Here is a 23,817-nt window from a genome sequence, read left to right as displayed (position 1 = left end):
TGTAAGTCTCTTTTAGAAATGGTGTTATAAAGAAAGACTATTCATTTTGTAGTTTCATCTTATATAAACTCCTTGTATAGGATATATCCACTCACATAATTTTACATGAATGATCATGATCAGATCATTTGTAACACTTTACAATGATTGTAACAATTGCAAAGCGGGTTGCATTTGTAGTGTCACTCGGATAGAGTACCCAACCTTATTAATTTACTACAAACCTTTCCAGTTATCACTTAAACATGATCCACCTGTATGTCTCCACATACATGTTTAAGCTTCATTTAATAACCTCTTAGTTTATTGGTTTTTGGGTCAATGCAACTAAAAGTCAAATAAAATAACACTTATTTTATTAACAAATAATATATTTGTACAAATACAGTTTACAAACTACAAGACCATGAGATTTAGGGCATCAACTCTAATATGACTTAGAGTTGGGTTGTGAGTAACAAGCTATTGGGCAAACACATGGGTGAGGGGAATGGGTTATATGGGTTGTGAGGCATGGGTAATGGGCTTCAGGTGGTTTTTCAGTTTAGCCCATTGGAGAAGATGGACCGTTTTGGAGACAAAGTGGGATACAAAATGTCTGAGCATCTGGGGAGATATCCCAAGAAAGACTCTCAAGTATAGGTGACATAAGAGATTGAGCTGGGAGATCTTGGGCCTTAGGAGATTGGGCTGGGTTGTTGCGAAGGATTGGATGAAAACTGAACCCAGTGGAGAAGGGAAATTCCTCTTCGTTGAATTTGACATGTCGAGAAATGAATACTCTTCCAGAGGCATTTACACACTCTTATCTTGTATACGAGGTACTATGTCCCAAATAGACGCACTTTTCATAATGGTATTGGAGTTTGTGTTCGATATGACCTCAAACATGGAAAGCAAGTGAAACCAAAGTTCTTCAATCGTGAAAAATTAAATTCTCCATCAAACCTTAGTTCCATAGGAAGTTTATCTTGAAGAACTGTGGCTGAAGGACCATTGATCAAGGATGTTGAAATTGTAAATGCATCCCACAAATATTGAAGAGCTAACGAAGTTTGGGCTAAAAAGTAAGGCTCATTTCGACAATTTGTTTGTGTTTATGTTCTACCCTATTATTCTGTGATAATGTGTGAGGCCAAGAAAAGCGAGAGATAATTATTATGTACTTGCACCATTGATGGATATAACATACTCTTCATTGTTATCAGACTACAATGATTTAATTTCTATGTTAAACTGTGTCTTGATTAAATTCACAAAGTGCTCAAATGCTGCTAATATATCACTCTTTAGCTTCAAAGGGTAAACCCATAAGTAGCTCCTAAAATCGTCAAGAAACGAGACAGTACCGAAAATAATTAGTTGATAATATAGGGGCGGGTCCCCACAAATTCGTGTGAATTAAACCAAATCGTGATTTAGCTCGAGACCTCAAAATTTATGCAATTTATTTTTTCCAAGAAAGAGCTTTTTGATGTAAACCAAATGGTAACGAATAAAATGAATGATTTTGATGTTGTTTGCAAATAATAAAGATAAAAAATAATATAATAGAAGAAATTCAAATAAGGTTTCAACCCATGGATAAACTGCCTTAAACTATGCAGACACATCATGTTAACATCGACCAATTTTCTATGAATTTAAAACAACTTCTTGAAGAGATTGAATTCCATAGCAGAAGCGATTAACTGCAAGGGAGTTAATTTTTTTTATTTAACTTAATTAATTAATTAAATATCTCATATTTAATTAAATATACATTTGAATCCTATTCAAATGTACTTCTCTCTCATAACTTACAGTTTAATATGAATCTTATTCACATTAACTTTTAACCTATAATATTAATATGAATCTCATCCATATTAACTTTTAACATATAGCTTTAATATGAATCTTATCCATATTATTTAAATTTTTTTTAATCTCATTCAAACTAAACTTTATGTTATAATATATTATACTAATTGTATCATAGACAATTAACATAAATTTCCTTAATCAATTTGAACATTTCAAATTCTTTCAAAATTGTTGGTTCTTGTTAATCCGTTGTGAGCTAGCAGGGGGGCCTAATGGACCTATAATTATAAGCTCCAATGGTCTGAGGTTAACTAATTAAACTCTTTAATTAAATTAACCAACGTTCATTAACTTGAGGCAAACTACTATAGACACATAGTTGCACTCTTATGCACTATAGAACATGTTGAGTAGGATACAACCATTATAAATAAGTCGTTCTTTACGAGTTGTTCGTAATTATAGCTGGGTCAAATTATTGTTTTACCCATGCAATTACCTCTCTGTCTTAAGTACCATTGATTCTCTAATGAACAATTTGTTTATGGTCCAATCATAAACCAAGTTCCTTCCAGGCTAGTAAAAGGGTGAGGTCCCATTATTCAAGACCTTGATTCAGCACTTAAGAGAGCTATTCATCTCCTTACCCTAAGGCAAGAAAGAGTGAGTTTCATCTTGTATAATTATGTTCTCAACTCCCCACTCGGTCAAGCCCAAAAAATGGTAGACTTATTAAGTTAGTGACTGAAAAACACCTGAAACGTGCTTTTCTTACCTTCAGATTTGAAGCTAATATTTCTAGTTTGTGTGATTTGACGTGGTTGAATTAGTTCATTTCAAGAAACTCGGTCATCAGAGCAAGTTGAGCTTATTTGGATGAAAATTGGTGCAAATGTCTAAAAACAAGGACCCCAAGACCATCCAATGCAAAGAGAAGTGAAGGAATAAGTTCATCATTTGCTAAGTGTTGAAACAAAAAGGAGCATAAGGCCAGAGCGTAGCTACGCTAAAGACTAGAGAGTTAAAGAAAACAACGCAACATTACAATGCTGCTGATAGCATCACGATGCTATGAATTGAAATGCACCTGTTACTTATGCCAGTGCTGCAATTCTGTTGATAGCGTTGCGACACTGCGAGTGCTGCTTATAAAACAGGTCTTCTGCTATTGGTGAGAGGAGAGCCAATTCGTGAGATTTTTTACCTATTTGAGAGAGAATCATTTGGAGGATCGAGCCATTGCTGAGATTGATCCAGAACTCAACAACAAAATTCTAGAGATCAAGATCGTGTCACAAGGGTGGTGAAGGGAGATTGCATTACTTATCTTTCTACCTTTCTTGTTTTCTATGATGTTTTATTTTGCTTTGGATATTTTGTTTTTAGAAACATGAGTAGCTAAATCTCTCAATTATAGGGTGTTGTTATTGCTATAAATTCATTTGAGTAGATTATTAACGTTTGAATTAATTGTATGGTGATTGAACTTTAAGTTCTCCATGTGAATCTATATGTTTGATTGGTCATTAAACGAATGTACGTTAGGCTGAATTTTTTGCTTGAGAAAGAGAAGTTTGGCTGGAACTAAGTAATTAATCTATTGTTCAACAATACATGAGAATAATTAGAGAATAGTAGGGGCTGAAAATAAAGGAACATAATGCGACATGATTATAACAGTGAGGAAGAGATTCAATTTGGTATAATTATACTATAACATGTTGAACTTGAAAAGTGATATCCTGATCATAGACTTCTAGGCGCATTCGATCTAAACAATTGATTCATATGTTAATAATTGATTGGAATTTCATAGCAAACAACACCCTAGATTCATTATCTCATTGAATTCTTAGTCTTGTTTTCTTGTTTAATTAAGCTTCAACAACGAACTTTCCTGGTCGATTGTCCAAATAAAATTAGCTCACAATTAACAATAGCTAGCAAATCTTTAGATCTAATCTTTGAGGACGATACCTCATTCGGGATTTTATTACTATGATACGTACGCTTGCGTGTTGCTGTTAGTGACTTGGTCCACTCTCACTCATACAAATCAAAGAACAAACCCTCATAGATAGGAGTTCATAACTAACTTAAGATTGGGATTGAGTTACATATTGTAATCTTGTGAAATATTAATCTCTTCAGTCAATGTTATTACAAATAGAGAATAATTATTTCGCGGTTCAGTCTTATACAAACTCTTTGTATAGGTATTGCCACTCGCATGTCTCCATATGAACAAGTTGGATCATATAGTTTGTAACATTTACAAAGTCGGTCGTATCCATATTGTCACCAGGATAAGACACGCGACTTATCCATAGACTATATACCCTTTAGGTTATTACTTGAATATGATCCACCTATATGTCAACTACATACTATTCAAGTTCCATGTAATCACCTTAGATTTTATTATAATGGATAATTCATTATTGCATATTTATATTCAAGAGGAAAATGCACTTTTGATCCCTGAGGTTTGAAATTCATGTCTATTTGGTCCCCGAAGTTTCAAAACAAACACTTTAGTCTCTCACGTTTGCTAAATGTTTCTAAATAGTCTCTGACGTAACTTTTAGCTAACGAAATGCTTATTAAACTGTTATGTGCTGACGTGGATGCTAAACGTTATCGATGATGTGTCACTTTTATAAGATTAATTGGAAATTAAATTAAAATTTAACTTAAAATATAAAGAAAAGTTATTTAAAATATTTAAAAAATTTTGAAAATACATCTAGCCCTAATTGCAGTAGAAAAACTTCAAAATGGGATGTGAACCTTCTACGTTTTGGTTGGTCAACCGGCGACGGACGTTGAAACCCTCTTCTACCTCCACCAGTCGCCGCATGTTATCCTCTCCTATCTAATCCTTGGAGAAACTTCCCTTCCTCTTTTCTTCACTAGTTTGGACTTTGAAGCCTCATTCTCTGTGGGATTTTTCTTTAATTTTTTATGCATTATACTTTTTTTCTTCTCCATAAAATATCAGTTTTTCATTAAAAATAATTATTGGTAGAAATTTCAGAATTCTAACCTTCGTGAGGATGCCTATGCTTGATAGTACTGTTTTCTAGTTTTTTGTTTGCATAATGAGGATTTTGAAATCAACTTCAATTGAAATTAAAGATTTGAATGACCAAGGTTGAACGGACTAGATACCAATAACACATCGCCTACAATTTTTTCTTACTCCTTTTTTATGAAAATTTTTGCTCCATGCATTTCTTTTAGTCTCTGTTATTCAAATGAAAACTTTCTAGAATTTTCAATGGCCAGGGTTGAATGATTTGGAATATTAAGGTCTTAAATTTGTGGAAATTCTTCTCGGAACATTCACTATAGGAGATAAAAAATGGTTAAACATTTTCATTAGTCGTCTTCTTAATTACTAATCAGGAAGAGTTAAGACATACGTAACCACACTGTGACCCTAGATTAACTATAATTCTCTTCTTTGCAGGCCCAAACTGTTCAGCATAAACGGTCTACCTCACTTCAAGACTCAAGCAACACTGTATCCTTTAAGCTTCAAAACTTCAGTCGTTTACCTGTATGCAAGCTGAATCGTGTAGACAATGCTTAGAGGAACTAGACGATAGTTCGATAGTGTAGACGATACTAAGAAGCACTAGACGATCTTGTAAACGATAGTTGAGTGGAACTAGACGATCGTGTAGATGATAGTTGAAGAACTAGACAATCGTATAGACGATGCAAAGTAGAGCTAGACGATCGTTTAGACAATGCTAAGAAGCACTAGACGATCGTATAAACGATAGTTGAGTAGACGATCGTATAGATGATAGTTGAGGAACTAGACAATCGTATAGACGATGCAAAGTGGAGCTAGACGATCGTTTAAACGATGCAAGAGGAACTAAACGATCGTGTAGATGATATTTAAGAAAAAGCTAGACGATCATTGAGAAAGAAAGAACACAAGAATTTAAGTGGTTCGGCTAAAGGCCTATGTCCATTGTGTAAAAAGGGAGGGTATCTTTTATTGTTTTTTCTTTCAAACTTCTTTACAAAATGAATGCTCTCGCTCTCTGCTACTCTCTCATTCTTTTCACCTTTTATACGACTTTAATTTTTAACGAAAAAAGCTCTGGTGGTTACAACAAACAAAATAGAAAGAAGATGACAACGATAAACTACCTTCTACTTCTTTTGCCTTCGGTTCTTTCTATTACAATCTCCACCTTTGTAAACATTTAGAGAACCTTTCCTTTTTTGCTTGTAGAACTGATCTTGAGCTAACTTTTTCAGGTAACTCAAACCTAAGGAGGTCCAAGCAATGACTAAGCTTGCTTTGAGGAACTGTCTTGGTCAATATATCAGTCGCACTATCTGAGGTATGTATTTTTACTACCTCAACTTCCCCTTTCTCAATCTCCTGCCTGATAAAATGGTACTTGATGTCAATGTGTTTAGTTCTGTTGTGAAACTGTTGATTTTTGGACAAGTAGATTGTGCTCTGATTGTCACAATATATTCTCACTTTAGTTTGTGTAATGCTGAAATCGTTTAGTAATCCCTTCAGTCATAAACCTTCTTTGACAGCCTCAGACAGAGCTATAAATGTTGGGGTTGATGCCCTAAAGTCTCATGTTCTGTAGTTTGTAAACAGTATATACGAACACCTGTGATTGTTAATATATGATATTTACTTCACACCTTGTTGTTTTGCTCATTTACTTGTTTTATTTGCTTTACCAAAAACCAATAAACATAAAATCCCTGATTATCTGTATGTGACTCAAGCATGTATGTGGTGACATACAAGTGGATCATGTCTTGAGTGATAACCAAAATGGTCTATAGTATATGGATAGAGGAGGAAAACCTTATCATGGTAATGCTACGGACACGGCCCACTTTATGAAATGGTCACAAGTGTTGTGACTTGCCACAGATGATTTGATCCTGATCATTCGTGTTGGGGACATGTGAGCGGGGGCGTCCTATACAAAGAGTTTGTATAAGACCTGACCACGAAGTGCTAATGTCTCGTTATATAACATCGTTCATGACAGAGACTTCTTTTCACTAGGATGACCATAGGTAACATGACCTCAATCCTGAGTGAGTTGGGAACTCCTGCCATTGAGGACGATCCTTTGATTTGTATGGGTGTGAGTGGCCAAGTCGCCGATTCAAACCTACCATTTTGAGGAGACGTCCGATTTGGGAGCTGGGAACTCAACTATATAAGATGGAATTTACTCCTTCCCTAAGGTAGAAGTAAGTAGATAGATGGCTCCCTTAAGGGTTGATTTTGAGGCTTGAACGATGTGGCACCACACACCTTCTCTTGGTCCGAGAGGTGTTCACACATGATTGGACTATGTTATATTATTCATTAGAGGAATCAGTGATACTTAAGGAGTGAGATGTAACTACAGGGACAAAATGGTAATTTGGCCCAACTGTACTTACGAGCATCTGTGAAGGGTCATCGTACTCATGAATGGTTATATCCGATGGACACAAAAATATATCTGTGGTAAGAAGAGTTCAGCTATTGGTTTTTAGTGGAATGCCTGACAATTAACGAATAGTAGATCTCATGGCTAAAGAGTTTAGTCAGCTATTCACGGATCGTTAGAACTTCGAGCCACAGGTCCATTAGGTCCCCTGGGTAGCTTGGATAAATTCAAGAACCAGTGTTTGGGTTAATTTCAAATGTTCAAATTGACAAGAGGAAGTTCGATTATATATAATATAATTGGACTAGTTAATTATATATGATATAATTGGCTAAATGTATGATATACATTATTTTGGAGGAAATTAGATATAAATATGATTTATATCAAGTAAAAGAAAAATACTATAGTAGATATATGATATCAAACTATAGGATATAAATATAATATGATTATATTTATTAAATAAATTAATTGATTGATTATTTAATAATTAACCAATTAATTCACGTATGAACGTGGGAACGTGGGGGCCGCGAAGGTTAAGGTAACCGACGGGTTAAAGATTGAAAATTGTTTTCATTTTGATTAATTAATTTAGTCGCTTTGAGACCCTGTACCCTAAAAGAAACCGTGAAAGATCGATCGCCGAGAGCCTGTACGATAGATTCTCATTCGTCTAAACGATCGTCTAGTTCATGCGTTCTCTAAACGATCGTATACCACTTTCCTAAACGATCGTCCAGTTTTTCCTAAACGATCATGTAGTTTTACTATACGATAAGCGTCCTTGCTATACGATAGTAGAGTTCTTCTCATACGCACTTGTTGTCTACACAAAATCTTCTCTTCCATCTTCTACCAAACTCACCAGAGCCCACTCTCTAGGTTGTTGACGTCGAGGATACCTGGGTTTCCCTTGTGGTGGTATTGTCCCTGAAGTCTTGTTCGTGTACGTTCGAATCGTGCAGTAACAGTCGAGAGACTCGCCGGGTGCTAGTAGATAGGTGGAGTTTTCCTCTGCTATGGGTTTACACAAACGAAGATCGTCTTCCTCTGGTGTGAACCCCTTTCTCTATGTTTTATCGTATTCTGAGCATGTTGTTGTTGAGTTTAATATGCATAGCTGTTAGTATAGCATGTATATCATTTATATTCCAGTCACTGTGAAATCGGAGTGATCTAAACTCACTCATGGAACTCTCGATTTGAGATCCTTCAATAAACTCAGCTTCTGTTGTAGATAGGGCCACAACAGATTGCAGACTTTCTTTCCAATTTATTAGATTGTTTTCCCATAGGAAAACATATCCAGATAGTAAGTGTCTCCTATCTAGATCCCCTACATAATCACATCCACATAATCATACATTTCATCATTAGAGGGGTCATTCTGTTTGTATAAGATTCGAGCTTCCTTTAATGAACAAAGATACCTTAGTATCCATTTAATTGCTTCCCAATATCGTTTACCAGGATTGGCCATGTATCTACTGACCTAACTTAGCGTAGGACAGATCTGGTCTGGTTGAAGTTATTAGATACATCAATGATCCCACTGGCTGGGAGTAGATAATTGCCTTCATATGGTTAATGTGATCCTCATCTGTGCTCTTAGGACTATTAGCAGCTGAGAGTTTAAAATGAGGTGCAAGGGGAGTGCCAATAGGCTTAGCACCATCCATTTTGAACCTCTGTAGAACTTTCTCACAATAATCAAATTGACTTACATACAATCTATCTTGATTTCTTTCTCTATTGATTTCAATACTAAGAATCCTTCTAGATTCCCCTAGGTCTTTCATGTCAAACTCTTTCTTTAGTAGGGCCTTGACTTGCCCTAAAACTTCTTTGAAACTTTCAGCCAACAACATGTCATCTACATATAGGATTACATACATTGGTTCTTGAAAGCTTTCAAAAGTTGGTATACACACACCAGTGATAAGAGCTTCTCTTGAATCCCATTTTAGAGATCACCTCATCAAATCTGTCATACCAACACCTTGGTGACTGCTTGAGCCCATAGATTGATTTGTTTAGTAGACACACCAAGTCTTCTTCTCCTTTCTTCACATACCCTTGAGGTTGTTTCATATAGATAGTTTCATTCAACATTCCATGTAAAAATGTTGTCTTCACATCCAATTGGTCTAACTCCAAGTCCTTTTGAATAACTAGGGAGATGAGTAGCCTAATGGACGTGTGTTTTACAATAGGAGAAAAGACCTATGTATAGTCAATCCCTTCCTTTTGTGTGAACCCCTTTGTAATAAGTCTTGCCTTGAATCTAGACTTTTGTACCCTTGGAATTTCTTTTTTAAACTTGTATATCCACTTACATGAAATAAGTTTGTACCCTTTAGGTACAGGTACTAGTTTACAGGTATCATTTAGATTAAGAGACCTCATTTCATCATTCATGGCCTCAATTCATTGTCTAGCATTAGAGCTGTTTGTAGCTTCATCAAAACTAGTGGGTTCATTGTTACTTAGTGAAATGGCAGCACTCAAAGCAACACTAGCATAGTCAGATTCTAAATACATTGCAAGGGGCACAATGGTTCTCCTTGTCCTATCCCTTGCTAAAGAGTAGTTTTGTAGGTCTCCTTATGTCTTTTCTTGTTCTCTTGACACAAATTCACTTGTCTCGACAATGTCTTCACCTTTAACTTCTAGAATCTGAGAAAAAGTAGAAGCTCCCTGTTCACTTTGAGACTCCACCCCACCTCAAACCTTGTACTATTGGTCTTAGACATAGGTGTAGGTTGTTGCTCGGATAGCATGAACATCTCATTTTCTCTGAACACAACATCTCTACTGTTGATACATCTCTTCTCAATAGGATGCCAATGTCTGTATCCTTTCACTTCAGGTGTAAAACCTATAAACATGCACCTAATAACCCTTGGTTTCAGCTTACCTTGACTTTGATGCAGATACCCTCCACTCCCAAATATTTCAAATGTTCCAACTTGGGAGGCTTTTCTGTCCATCTTTCTTCTGGTGTTTTCAGCTCAATAGACTGATGTGAATATCTATTTAGAGTGTAGACTGTGTAGGACATTGCCTCTACCCAATATTTCTCAGGCAAAAAAGCATTAGACAGCTGGCATCTCACTCTTTCAAGCACTGTTTTGTTGAGTCTTTTAACAACTCCATTTTGTGGAGGTGTATACCTCACTGTTCTATGCCTTACAATTTCATTCTCTCTGCAAAACAAGTTAAACTCTTCTCCACAAAACTCTAAACCATTATCAGTTCTCAAGTGTTTAATGTATTCAAAGGTTTGTTTTTCAATCAAGGTTTTCCATTCTTTAAATTTCCCAAACACTCCATCTTTGGTTTTTAGAAAATAAACCTAACTCTTTCTTGAATAATCATCAACAAAATAAAGGAAATACCTTGCTTCACTTAGTGAAAGAAAGTGTGTTGGACCCTATAGGTCAGAATGCACATATTCAAGTATCTCTTTTGTAGTAGTTTGTCCTTTATGGAAGCCTTGCCTAGTTGCCTTGCCAAGGATGCAATGTTCACAAAACTTCAAGCTATCTCCAATCCCTTTAGGAAATATCCCTTGTTTGGAAAGAACTTGCAACCCTTTCACATTGATATAGGATAGCCTCGTGTGTCAGAGCTCATCCTCTGCAGGATCTTCATCTGAATCCATCAAGGTTGACTGTGTCATCTGCACATCCTTAATGACATACAAGTCATTTACTTTAGTAGCCACCAACACCACCTTTAAGTCTTTGATTATCTCAAAGGTGGCTCCAACTCCTCTATATTCGCAACCAATGGAGTCAAACATCCCCAATGATAGAAGATTTTTCTTCAAGGTAGGAACATGCCTCACATTCTTGATTAACTTCATTGAACCATCTTGTAACTTCAAGGAAACATACCTAATACCAACTGCCCTACAGGTATTATTATTTCCCATGTAAATCAGTCCTCCATTCCACTTCTTGTAGGTACAAAACCACCCTTTAGATGGTATCATATGGACTGAACAACCAAAACCTATAACCCAATCTTGAGCCTCCATAGAATTCTGCTCAGCACACTCTTCAGTTGCCGCCAAGGCATCTGAATACACAAGGGAATTTTCCCCTACAGTTGCCTCTATCTGTTTTCCTTATTTGTTTTATTGGTTCAATTTTCTCTTCAAGGCACAACAACCTTTCTTCATGTGTCCAAGTATGTGACAAAAATGACACTTGATTTTTGACTTGTCACCCCCATTCTGTTTGCCCTTCCCGTTGTTCTTTATTTCCCCTTTTGAAAACAAACCTTCTCCTCCTTGTTGATCTTTCTTGCTCATCTGTAATTTTAGCTCTCTAACTCTGATTACTAAAATAATTGCTTCAGTAATGATCCTTTCTCTACCATACTTCATTGTCGTGTTAACATCTTTAAACGAGTCTGGTCAGGAGTTTAGTAGGATAAAAACCTCATTTTCTTCCTCAATGTTGTCTCCTATTGATCTGAATTCTGATGACATTCTCTTGAATTCGTTCAAATTTTCAGTGAGGGATTTTGCAGCATCCATCTTATATGTGAAGAATATTTCCCTCAAGAAATCTTTATTAGAAAGATCTTTGTTGAGATAAATCTCATTTAATTTGTTCTAGAGATCATAAGCAGTTTGTTGGTCAACTATTTGCCTTTAAACAATAGTTCTATAGGCATTTACCTCTATTGTCTCTTTTTCTACATCTGTGAGTATTTCAGGGTATTTTGTTGGGTCTGTGATGGCCAGACTTCTGTTGTCCCAATACTGCCTTGATCTTAGCTTTCCACAATTCAAAATTTGTCTTTCCATCAAACTTTTTAATTTCAAACCTGGTTGTTGCCATTCTTCAATTTCAAGATTGACTTGTCTGAATTTTTGTATGCAAGAATTCAAATCTTAAATCAGTCTTGATTTATTCTCCGAGCTCTGATACCACTTGTGACCCTAGATTAACTATAATTTTCTTCTTTGCTGGCCCACACTACTCAGCATAAACGATCTATCTCACTTCAAGACTCAGGGAAGACTATATCCTTTAAGCTTCAAAACTTCAATCGTCTGCCTGCATGCAAGCTTAATCATGTAGACGATGCTCAGAGGAACAAGATGATAGTCAATAGTGTAGACGATAATAAGAAACATTAGACGATCGTGTAAACGATAGTTGAGTGGAACTAGACGATCGTGTAGATGATAGTTGAGGAACTAGACGATCGTATAGATGATGCAAAGTGGAGCTAGATGATAGTTTAGACGATACAAGATAAGCTAAACGATCGTGTAGACAATACTTAAGAAAAATCTAGAACACAAGAATTTAAGTAGTTCGGCCAAATGTCTATATCCACTGTGCAAAAAGAAGGGGGGAGGATATCTTTTATTGCTGCTTCTTTCAAACTTCTTTACAAAATCAATGCTCTCGCTCTCTGTTACTCTCTCATTCTTTTTACCTTTTATACAGGCTCTCATTTTTAACAGAAGAAGCTCTGGTGGTTACAACAAACAAAACAGAAAGAAGACGACAACCTTCGGTTCTTTTTGTTACACACACAAAGCAATAAAGTATAAAATTTCAACATATTCATAATTTTAATTCCAAAATAAATACAACATGAAATATCTTGGCTTCGATATATACAAAAGACAACATTCCAAAGCATTAAAAGACAGTATACCAAGATTGTATGTGGTCTTAACATTCTCAAATTACCAACAAGAGGTTAACAAAACACCCCTTTTACAAAATAAAATACTTAGTGCATAATGTGGGGTCCAAAAAGTTCGATTTGAAAAAGTCTCCAAAGAATTTTTCCATTTGCTACAAAATAAAGGTTGATTCCTATCGTTGTTGTGTGGTTAATTCTGAATGTTGAGCCATTTTTTAGTCTTGGGTTGATGTAGCTCCAGAAATTTGAGGTTGTGAAGAATCTCCATTTTAGACACGATAAATGCATTTAAGTTACATGAAGACAATTGAAAATTAAAAAGATTACATAATGAATTGAATAAGTTATTTACCTTGTTTACGATAGTGAATCTGATGAAAGTTGTTTCTCCTTTAGTTTGCTTCCTCCTCCTAGCCATCTATCCTTCACATGATCGAGAATTATGATCTACACCTTTACATTTACTACATCAAATAGTTGATCCACAACACTTAAATCATCAGGAAGAAGCCTCATCCACATCCCTCTTCCTTTGTCGTCTTGGTCTTCCTAGTGGCCTTCGTATTACTAGTGGTTGTATCGAGTCATAATTTGATTAGGCCATAAGTTTGATCCATTAATAGGTTTTAAAAAGAATGAATACATTTTCATCAATGTTTCTTTAGAGTGCTAGTCATGCACAAATTCTTCGAGCCGTTTTCTAGGTAGAGTATACATTGAAAACATGATGGAAAGGTATTCCTGTCAAATCCAACCATCTAGAATTACATTCTCTTTTATCTACATCAATAGAATATTGATCATTACGTCTTTCAATCTTAAATTTCATATCTCCACCCCATGTAAGAGTGTAAGTCCTAGAAACATGTTTCAGATTATCTAACTTATTTTGGATCTTAATGAAGGAATCAAATTCCTCGCGGAAGCGCGTGAACGCCCTACAATCAAAATTCAATTTGAAACACACAAAATACAGAGAAAATTCATACAGAATTATACAAAAGATAAACATTATAAAACCTATAAGCATGTGGTTCTAAAAAGAAATGGAAGAAGAAGATTGCTTACCCTTGTAGAAAACATCTTCTTGTTTTTGCTCTCTAAAAAACCGTAGAACTCTTCTGCACTAATAATAGAAATCTACGTAGAAAGGTCCTCTTCTCGTTTCACCTAATCCCGATGGTTTTCAACGTCAGAAAAGGTCCAAATTATTGTAGTATACCTAATGAACAAGACACCACCACTTGGAGCCTTTGTTATTCTCAAATAAAAGATAGGAAGCGTAGTCACCATTCTGCTTTTGGGAGAAAGAAAAGACAGAGAGATTTAAGAGAGAGTGGTTAAAGAATTCTTGTCAGAGAAAAACAATATTTCTTTTAATGATCACTCTCTCAAAACCTCCTCTCTTTTCTTTCAAGACCTTATTTTCTTTTTTCTTTTTTTTTTAAATGAGAGATGAAGTGGGAGTTATTTTTTTGAAAAATAACTCTCCACTTATGTGGAGTTATTTTAATTAATTTAAATTATATGTTAAACTACTTTAAGATATAACTAAATTAATAAGATTAATTAATATTTAATTAATCAATCATTTAAATATCATATATTTAATATGGTTTAAATCCTATTAAAAAAACCAATCTCTCATCTAACTTATAATTTTAATATGAATCATATTTATATTAATTTTAACCTATAATATTTATATGAATCTAATTCATGTGAATAATATTTGAATCTTATTCAAATATTTATATCTCAATATTATATATTTTAATTATAAATAATATTTTTAATTAACTATATACTATTAGTATTTTTACCACGTGTAACACACATGTATATTCAAAATATCAAATATTTTTTAAAATATTATTCAATATAATTGTTTTCTAAAATTACTTAAGACTATTTTTATAAATTCATGTACTAAAAATATTAAATATTCATATAATATAATTTTTTTTATTGGTTAATATAATATACTTTGTATGGATAAATATTAGGGGTGTTCAAATGATCCGACAATCCAGACTATCCAACTCAAAATTATAAAGGTAGAGTTAGGTTAATTTTAAATTTTGATTGAATTGAGTTAATTTTTTTTAAGTTTTTTTGGATTGGGTTGGGTCTCGGGTTATATCTTTTAAAAATTTGTGTTGACTCAACCTAATCCGAATTATTAAAATTATACCTACCTACCTATATATATATATATATATATATTACAACTTTTTAGGTTTTAGGGTTTCTGTGGTGCCGAAGCCGCTCCTTTACAAAGTCCCTCTCCCTTGTTCGCTGTCTCTCTTTCAGACTGAGTCCCATCCCCTTCGTCCCTCTTTCAAATCTTCGACATCAACTTCGATTTCCGTCTGCTGTGTTGTTTACCTCCCCGGCTTTCCCTCTTTCAAGTTTCGCTTTTGTCTGCCTTTCGTCTCTATCCTCTTTCGATTTTCTGGACCAGTACCAGTGGTCTTTCACTTCAGTCGTGCAGTTCGTTAGTTTCTTCAGTCGTTCCGTTCGCCTGCTTCAACCCGAATTACTTTTGTTCGTTAGCTTCAACCGTTTCGTTCATTTATCTACTTCTTTTGATCGGTAAGTTTGATTCTTTCGTCTACTTCGCTAGTCTACTTCTTTCGTGAATAATCTTCGTTATTCTACTTCATTTATCTACTTCTTTCAACCGAAAACTCAATTCAATCCGAATTTTAAGGATTAAATCAGAGACCTATTCGATAAACAATCTGACCCACCCACTGAATTTTTGGGTTGTCCAAAAAATAATCCAACCCATCCCTAATAAATATTAGGAGAAATTTGTACAGGTCCAAAATGTTTAGAGACCTATTTGATAGACAATCTGACCCACCCACTCAATTTTTGGGTGTCCAAAAAATAACCCAACCCATCCCTAGTAAATATTAGGAGAAATTTGTATGGGTCCAAAATGTCAATGGACCATTTTTTAAAAAATAATGTCTAATTGACCTTGATGTCATCGCCTTACCAAATTACTTAATTTGCCCTTACTTCGTCTTCTTACCTTTTTATTGAGAAAATCTACCAAAACTAAACTATTATTCATTCAAAATTTCCAAGGCTAACGAATTTATTTCTCATAAACAAAAAAAACTATTTCCAGTTTGCAAACGATTCTACTTCTGGCTTTCAATCGAATCTTATCGGTAAGTCTTTCTTTCAATATGGTTTTTTTGTTTGTTTTTTTGGTTTTTTGTGGTTGATGTGTTTTGTGGTTGAAGACGAGTAGAAAGAGTTTGTGAGCGAGATAGGTGAGAGTGAAATCGGTAGAGCGACGCCGGAGAAAGCGACACCGGAGAGATAAGTGAACCTATGGTTTTTTTGTTTGTTTTTCTGGTTTTTGATGTGTTATGTGGTTGAAGAAGAGTAAAAAGAGAGAATGTGAGGGAGATAAGGGAGAGTGACATTGGAGAGATGGGAGAGTGACATTGGAGAGAGCGAGATTGTGAGAGAGAGCGACATCGGCGAGAGCCACTCTAGGGAGAGCGATGCCAGTGAGATCCACTCTAGCGAGAGCGATGCCAGCGAGATCCATTCTAGCGAGAGCGATGCTAGTGAGATCAATTCTAGCGAGATTTAAATAGAACGTTTTTTTACATTTTTTTCTGAAGGAGTTTACTGATTGAATTTATTAATAAATGTAGAAGTGATTTAAGATGACTACACATTTTAGAATAGCTGAAGGTGATAGATTTCCCGGTCAAGTAACCAGCTTGGCCCACATTGCCAATGCAAACAAGATTGTCAAAGAGAAGCTCACGCCAACGCAGTTGGCCATGTTTAAGAGAACAGTTTTTGGAAGATTTGTTGACGTTGATATGGTGTTCAATAGCCCAATTGTCCATCACATGTTGCTCAGAGAAGTGAAGAGGACAAAATCAGACTCAATGACATTCGCTGTCTGTGGGAAGCTTGTCACCTTTTCGAAGGATGACTTTTTGGTGATGACTGGTTTGTGGCAATCCCCATCACGAGTTGATCGAAACCAACAGTCCTCATATGAACTTGCCATCAAGTATTTTGGCAATCGAGTGACGAAAGACACTTTACACCTTCGTGAACTCGAAGAAAAATACAAGGACTTAGAGTTTGAAAACGATGATGATGCTGTGAAGATCAGCCTAGTTTACTACACTGAGGTCGCAATGATGGGGAAAAACAAGCAGAAAAATGCAGTCGACCTCAAACGTTTCAAGGACGTTCAGAGCTTGGAGTACTACAATAGTCTTGATTGGGGTACCATTATCTGGGAGAGGACATTGGATGCCTTAAAGACTGCCTTGAATGACAAGAGCAGTCTTTACAAGATGAGGGTCAAATCAAATAAAAACTACGTTGTGAAGTACTCCTTACGTGGATTTCCACAAGCGTTTCAGGTAAATTTGATTAACATATTAATCGTGTTATTTGATCTAACATTACTATTGTTCTTAATATATTTAAAATTTTATTTAGGTATGGACGTACGAGATCCTAGCTTCATCGATAGTTGGGAACATTGCGGAGCGAGGGAGCAAGGTGGCTTTGCCCCGCATATTACGATGGTCATGCTCCCACTCAGTGTCCTTCAAAGTACTCGAGAGGGACGATAATTCGAGTCTAACAATGTAAGTTTACTCTATGCATAACATGTTTATCTGGTTGTTAAATTGACACTAACCAGTTTACTGGGTTGTTAATGCAGATAAAGGTTAAAGAGGGCACTGTGATGTCAAATGCTGAAGAGGAGTTTCGGGATACCCGGTGGAACGAAGACCTATATTTGAGCTAGGTGCGAATGATGATAGTTTTGAAAGTGGCTCAAGTCGACGAGTGAGGGGGGTAGTCCCGAGAGTGAAAGACACGACGATGACCATCGTGGAGATGCCAATATAAGGTTGTCAAGGTGGAGGGAGGGGATGATCCTGAGCATTCTAAGCACGAGGATGCTGAATATGGAAGGGTGAAAGGAAGGGTGGAAGGAGGACATACACACGTAGTGATGATATGTTCAATGATATGATGGGAACGTACGCGAGGAGGACGAGTTGAACCAAGTTGATGTCATTCATGCAGACTTCGGACAGAGCGTCCTGTGGATGAGGAGTGTCCTGAGTGTCCTGCCCACCGCAGGGAGGGAGCCAATGCAGACGAGTCTAGTTATTCGTACCTGCGGTCCATTGACAATGCACTATCGAGTTGGATGGCCGATAATCGGGTTTAGATAGTCGTGTCTCCAGTATGGAGGAAAACATGACTGAAATGAAAGGGCAATTGTCGACCATCCTTTCATTATTGCAGTCTATGCACAAGGTTTGCATCCTTTTATTTCTTTATGTGTTTAGCTTTACGTGTTCGTGAATTCACAATTTTCCTTTACTAATTGAAGGGTTCCACGGTGAATGAGGAACGACCAGGTCACCCATCCCATCTCGGGAGCCTGATACGAACTGCACTTGCGTCTGACACTCCCATCCCCATCCCCCCTCTACAGCCCGATACCACCCCTTCACCTACTCCCAACCCCCCTGTACAGCTCGATACCACCATTACCACGTCATCACCGATTGACGTCGAACCTATACAGGTCAACGTCCCACAGACAGAGCCCGATATGTCTGCCTTATTCACCATGCCACCTACAGAGGCTGACATGTCTAGCATCTCGGAGGCAGCCACTTCTGGGATTGTTACGACCACAGAAGGAGTTCCACTGGTGAGTAATTTATTGATCAATAATCTTTGTTTATATTTTTATATTTCTTGATGAGTAACGTTTTGTTATCTGTTTGTGTAGGATTCTCGAAGAATTAGTCGTAAGAGAAAACCAGTTGACAAATATACACCCCCAGCCCAAGCAAAGAAGAAAAGTGTGGCTAAACATCCTCTCCCAGGTGTAGCTACGTCAACATTCAGATCGATCGTCACATATAATGTAGCACACCCCATTCCACACAATATCATGACAGAAATGATGGGTTGGATCTCGGACGACAATACAAACAACGAGGTTCGAGAGAACTCCTTCAAACCACTCAACAAACAATTCTTCAAGGAATTGATTACCCCGAATTCGTTGTCGAGTGCGATGTAAGTGTCCTAGCCTTTACGTCGTTACATGTTGGCTATCGTGTACTTTTACTGACATATTCTTTTTTTGTGCAGACCATAAACACTTTATTTTATTTTATGAAAGATAAATTTTATACCCGGCCTGACATGTACATGCATAAGTTCACCATCTTGCCAATTGGTGTAACATTAAATTTTGATATTTCGTTTCTTAACTTCTCATTTCGTTAAGTTTCCTGGTCTTTACTTCTTTACTTAACTTCTCATTTTATTTAACAGAGTCACCTCAATGCTCATGGTGGGGTATTTAAAAGAATAAAGAATAAGTCATTCCTGGAGGCTGCCCTAGCTTGGGAAGATGAAGACACGTACAAGGACTACGTCATCGGTAAATTTGATGTCAAATGGGCATGTGGATTTTGTTTACACGACGATGAATATCAGTGAACACTGGATGGTTCTTGCCATAGACATTAACAGAGGCCACATATTCGTATTCGATTCACTTCCATCATACACACTAATGACAAAGTTGGTGAATTAGCTAGAGCCATTGACGGTCACAGTACCATCCCTATTCACTACTGTGACGTGGATTGATTGAAACCGGACCTGTCCACAGCCCATTGGAAAATCTCGCGACCTTAGAACGCCGATATACAACACGGGTCGCTTGATTGTGGCATCTTCGCAATAAAACTTCTGGAACACCTGGTGACTGGTGCTGGTCCATCCGTAATCACTCAGGAGAAGATGAGTGAATATAGGATGCAATTAGCATGTCAGCTATGGGCAAACACTTCATATTTTTTATATGTAACATTGTATTTTTTATTCTTTGTAAAAACATTCATTTTTTTTTTTATGTATGTAAAAACATTCATTGTATAATTGAACATACATTTTTTATGAAAGTTCAAAGTTCAGTATCAGAATTTTATCATAACACCTGGCTACTGCTCTTTTCATTGTATACTTGAATTTTATCAATATCAGAACAGAGCACATCCAAAGCCAATTATACAACACATCCAATTGAAAGAACATTCATTGTATAATCTTTGTTTGTTATCCATTTTGTTTCAAGTATGTGTTCTGTAAAAACATTCATTGTATAATTGGTTTTGGATGTGTTCTGCGATTGTTCTTATCAGTATCAGAATTTTATCAGAACATGTAAGTTCAAAGTTCAAAGTTCTACATCAGAATTTTATCAGAACATGCATAATTGAGCTTAGAACATTATATGGTTCAAGGTTCAAAGTTCAAAGATTGAGAGAGCGAGATGTTGAGAGAGAGTGAGATTATGAAAGAGAGAGAGATTGAGAGAGCGAGATTGTAAGAGAGAGCAAGATTGGGAGTGAGAATGTAAAAGAGAGCGAGATTGAGAGAGAGCGAGATTGTAAGAGTGAGCGAGATTGTAAGAGAGAGCGAGATTGTAAGAGTGAGCGAGATTGAGAGAGCGGGATGTTGAGAGAGAGCGAGATGTTTAGAGAGAGCAAGATTGTGAGAGAGAATGAGATTGAGAGAGTATTTGTTATCCATTTTGTTACAAGTATGAAGATTGAGAGAGCATGAAGTCATTGTTTTTACACGTATGAAGATTGAGATATGTATTTATTATCCATTTTATTTCAAGTATGAAGATTGACAGTGTATGAAGTCATTGTTTTTTGTTATATGTATGAAGATTGAGAGAGTATTTGTTATCCACTTTTGTTACAAGTATGAAGATTGATAGAGTATGAAGTTATTGTTTTTTGTTTTCAATATGATCCATTTTTGTTACAAGTATGAAGACTGAGAGAGTATGACGATGGAGAGAGTATGAAGATTAAGAGAGTATGAATATTGCTATTATATAAATACTCTAGCTTGTTATTATTTTTTGTTTACAAGATGAAAATATGAAGTATCAAGTGTTACAAGTATGAAGTATGAAAAAAAATGAAGTAGTTTTCCACTCATCAAGCTCGACCAGTTGTAGTTTTCTTGGTTCCCCTACTGCTTTTAAATCAAAGTTCAGCTTCTTCACCGCCCACAGCGCTTTGTTCTCTAGCTCAAGTGGTAAATGACATGCTTTACCAAACACCAACGCATACGGTGACATGCTTATCGGTGTTTTGTAGGCAGTCCAGTATGCCCACAGCGCATCGTCCAACTTTGTTGCTTAATCTTTTCGCGAAGGCTTTAGCACCTCCAATATCAGTTTGATTTCCCGATTGGACACTTTAGCTTGACCATTCGTCCGTGGATGGTATGCGGTGGCCACTTTGTGGAGTATATTATATTTGCATAGCAATTCTCTGACAATGTAATTGACAAAGTGGGTGCCTTCATCACTTATTATGGCACGTAGGGTGCCAAAACGAGTGAAAATATTCTTCCTTAGGAATTTAGATCCTACCGCTGCATTGCTTGCAGCGTATGCTACTGCTTCCACCCACTTGGACACATAGTCGACGGCTAACAAAATGTAGTTTTAACCATTCGATGTTGGGAATGGTCCCATGAAATCAATGCCCCAGGCGTCGAACAACTCCAGCTCTAAAATGATGTTCATGGGCATCGCATGTTTCCATGAAATATTACCCGTGCGTTGGTACTGGTCACACAATCTCTGGCATCCTTAAATAGTGTTGCCCAATAGTACCCACTTTGTAATACTTTCGTTGCGGTGCACTGGCCTCCAAAGTTCTCGCCATATGGTGAATCATGACATTGTGACAATATGCGTTGTTGAGCAGTATTCGGTACACACAGTCGGAGAATCTGGTCTGACCCCCTCTTATACAAATTTGGCTCATCCCAATAATAATATCTGCATTCATACCTGAGCCGCCTCTTTTGTTGGTCGATATAATCTTCGGGAAATTGCTCGCAAACCAGATAATTTACCACGTCTGTGTACCATGGAAATTCTTCACTCTGAAATAGCTGCTCATCTCGGAACACTGCGCTCACCTCTAACTGATTGCGGTCAACCTCAGGTTTTTCCAATATGGATAAATGATCTGCAACTTGGTTCTTCGCCCTCTTGCGATCAATTATTTCCATATCGAATTCCTGGAGAAGGAGAACCCATCTTATCAACCTCGACTTCACATCCTTCTTTGTCATTAAATATTTTATCGCTGAGTGGTCAGTATGGATGAGTACTTTTGTTCCTAGCACATATGCTCTGAATTTCTCCAACGCAAATATTACTGCAAGCAACTCTTTTTCTGTAGTGGTGTAGTTAGTTTGAGCAGGGTTTAAAGTCTTACTCGCATATGTGATGGGATGCAGTATTGTTTTTCTCTTCTGTGCTAGCACTGCTCCCATCGCATACCCGCTCGCATCGCACATTAATCCAAAGGGAAGTGTCCAATCTGGTGCGATCAACACGGGCGCGGTCGTCAGTGCATTCTTCAAAATCATGAATGCGTTGCGGCAATTATCATCAAAGTCAAATTTTCTATCGGCCTCCATCAACGCACTCAGTGGTCATGCTATTTTTGAAAAGTCCTTGATAAAACGTCTGTAAAATCCGGCATGTCCTAAGAAACTCCTGACAGATTTTACACTTGTTAAAGGTGAGAGCTTTTCAATTGCTTTAATTTTTGCCTTGTCCACCTCCAACCCGTCCCTAGATACCTTATGCCCCAGCACAATGCCCTCCTTAACCATAAAATGGCATTTCTCCCAATTAAGCACGAGGTTCGTCTCCTCACATCTTTTCAATATCTTTTCCAAGTTGTCAAGACAGACTTCGTATGTGTGCCCATATACAGAGAAGTCGTCCATGAATATTTCTATAGAGCCTTCGAGATATTCTTAAAAGATGGCCATCATGCACCTTTGGAAAGTGCTCGGTGCATTGCAGAGGCCGAACGACATGCGGCGAAAATCAAATGTTCCATACGGACAGGTGAATGAGGTCTTTTCTTGATCTTCGGGAGCAATCATGATCTGATTATAACCGACATACCCATCCAAAAAGTAGTAGTATTCATTTCTAGCTAGGCGATCTAGCATTTGGTCAATAATAGGTAAAGGGAAATGATCTTTCTTTGTTGCCGCATTTAGTTTGTGGTAGTCCATGCAAATATGCCACTCGGTGATAGTCCTTTGCGGTATCAACTTGTTATTTGAGTTAGGGACTATTGTCATCCCTCCTTTCTTCAGCACGCACGACACAAGACTGACCCACGTGCTGTCTGCTATCAGATAGATGATGCTCGCGTCTAACCACTTGATTATCTCCTGATTTACGAACTCTTTCATCGCAGGGTTGAGTTTGCGCTGATGTTCGATCGATCCTTTGTGGTTCTCTTCGAGATGAATTCTATGCATACAGTATGCAGGGCTAATTCCTCGAATGTCTGTGAGCATCCAGCCAATTGTTTTACATATTTTCTCAGAATGCTCAGCAGCACATTCTCTTAGTCTTCATTAAGTGCAGAGGAAATGATTACCGATAGCTTCTCATTCGGCCCCAAAAATGCATACTTTAGGTGGTTAGGAAAGGTCTTCAGCTCTATTGTTGGTGATTGTTCTAAAGACGGTTGTGTTGTTTTTCTTTCTTCATTCACCGTCGGCTCAACTTCTTGGTTGCGATCATCTATTCTTCCTTGTTTGTTTTTTCTATGATCCCATTGCATGCAACAATGGATGCGATCGCATCTTCATCTTCGTTTTCATCTTCAGGCTTCTCTTCTTCATTCAAACTCTGTTCATTGTAGGATTCATTAAGGTCTTCTTCAATGGATGATGTCAAACTTGAGCTTCTGTCCATTCACGCTCAAGGTGATCTCTC

At 36.9% G+C, this 23,817-nt stretch overlaps 1 protein-coding gene across 11 annotated transcripts; it reads left to right on the top strand.

The window, feature by feature from the left end:
- The first annotated feature begins 15,162 nt into the window (after positions 1–15,162).
- LOC120089906 lies at positions 15,163–19,945 on the top strand. 11 transcript variants are annotated; one of them, XR_005485419.1, is made up of 7 exons: positions 15,163–15,524; positions 16,072–16,114; positions 16,613–17,344; positions 17,424–17,575; positions 17,653–18,260; positions 18,337–18,663; positions 18,745–19,945. XR_005485419.1 is itself a non-coding variant. In XM_039047740.1 (6 exons), exons 3-6 carry the CDS (start codon positions 18,189–18,191, stop codon positions 19,117–19,119), a joined length of 699 nt encoding a protein of 232 aa, XP_038903668.1. In that variant the 5' UTR covers positions 15,166–17,344; positions 17,424–17,575; positions 17,653–18,188; the 3' UTR covers positions 19,120–19,941. The 11 variants fall into 11 exon arrangements, 2 of the variants coding, with proteins under 2 accessions (XP_038903668.1, XP_038903592.1); XR_005485423.1 differs by having other exon boundaries at positions 15,163–17,344; positions 18,745–19,037; positions 19,113–19,200; positions 19,299–19,944; XR_005485473.1 differs by having other exon boundaries at positions 15,166–17,344; positions 18,745–19,037; positions 19,113–19,200; positions 19,299–19,941.
- Positions 19,946–23,817: the final 3,872 nt, after the last annotated feature.

The sequence above is a fragment of the Benincasa hispida genome, chromosome 1, assembly GCF_009727055.1.
Source record: "Benincasa hispida cultivar B227 chromosome 1, ASM972705v1, whole genome shotgun sequence".
Classification (NCBI taxonomy): Eukaryota; Viridiplantae; Streptophyta; class Magnoliopsida; order Cucurbitales; family Cucurbitaceae; genus Benincasa; species Benincasa hispida.
The sequence above is the reverse complement of the archived record's forward strand: the minus strand, read 5'-3'. Positions and strand labels throughout refer to the sequence as shown.

Bases quoted from the DNA above. Each gene is read 5' to 3' on its own strand.
- LOC120089906 (XM_039047664.1), top strand. From the start codon at position 18,189: ATGGAGGAAAACATGACTGAAATGAAAGGGCAATTGTCGACCATCCTT. The intron at 18,261-18,336 runs GTTTGCATCCTT...TACTAATTGAAG, and splicing joins TATTGCAGTCTATGCACAAG to GGTTCCACGGTGAATGAGGA. The intron at 18,664-18,744 runs GTGAGTAATTTA...CTGTTTGTGTAG, and splicing joins CCACAGAAGGAGTTCCACTG to GATTCTCGAAGAATTAGTCG.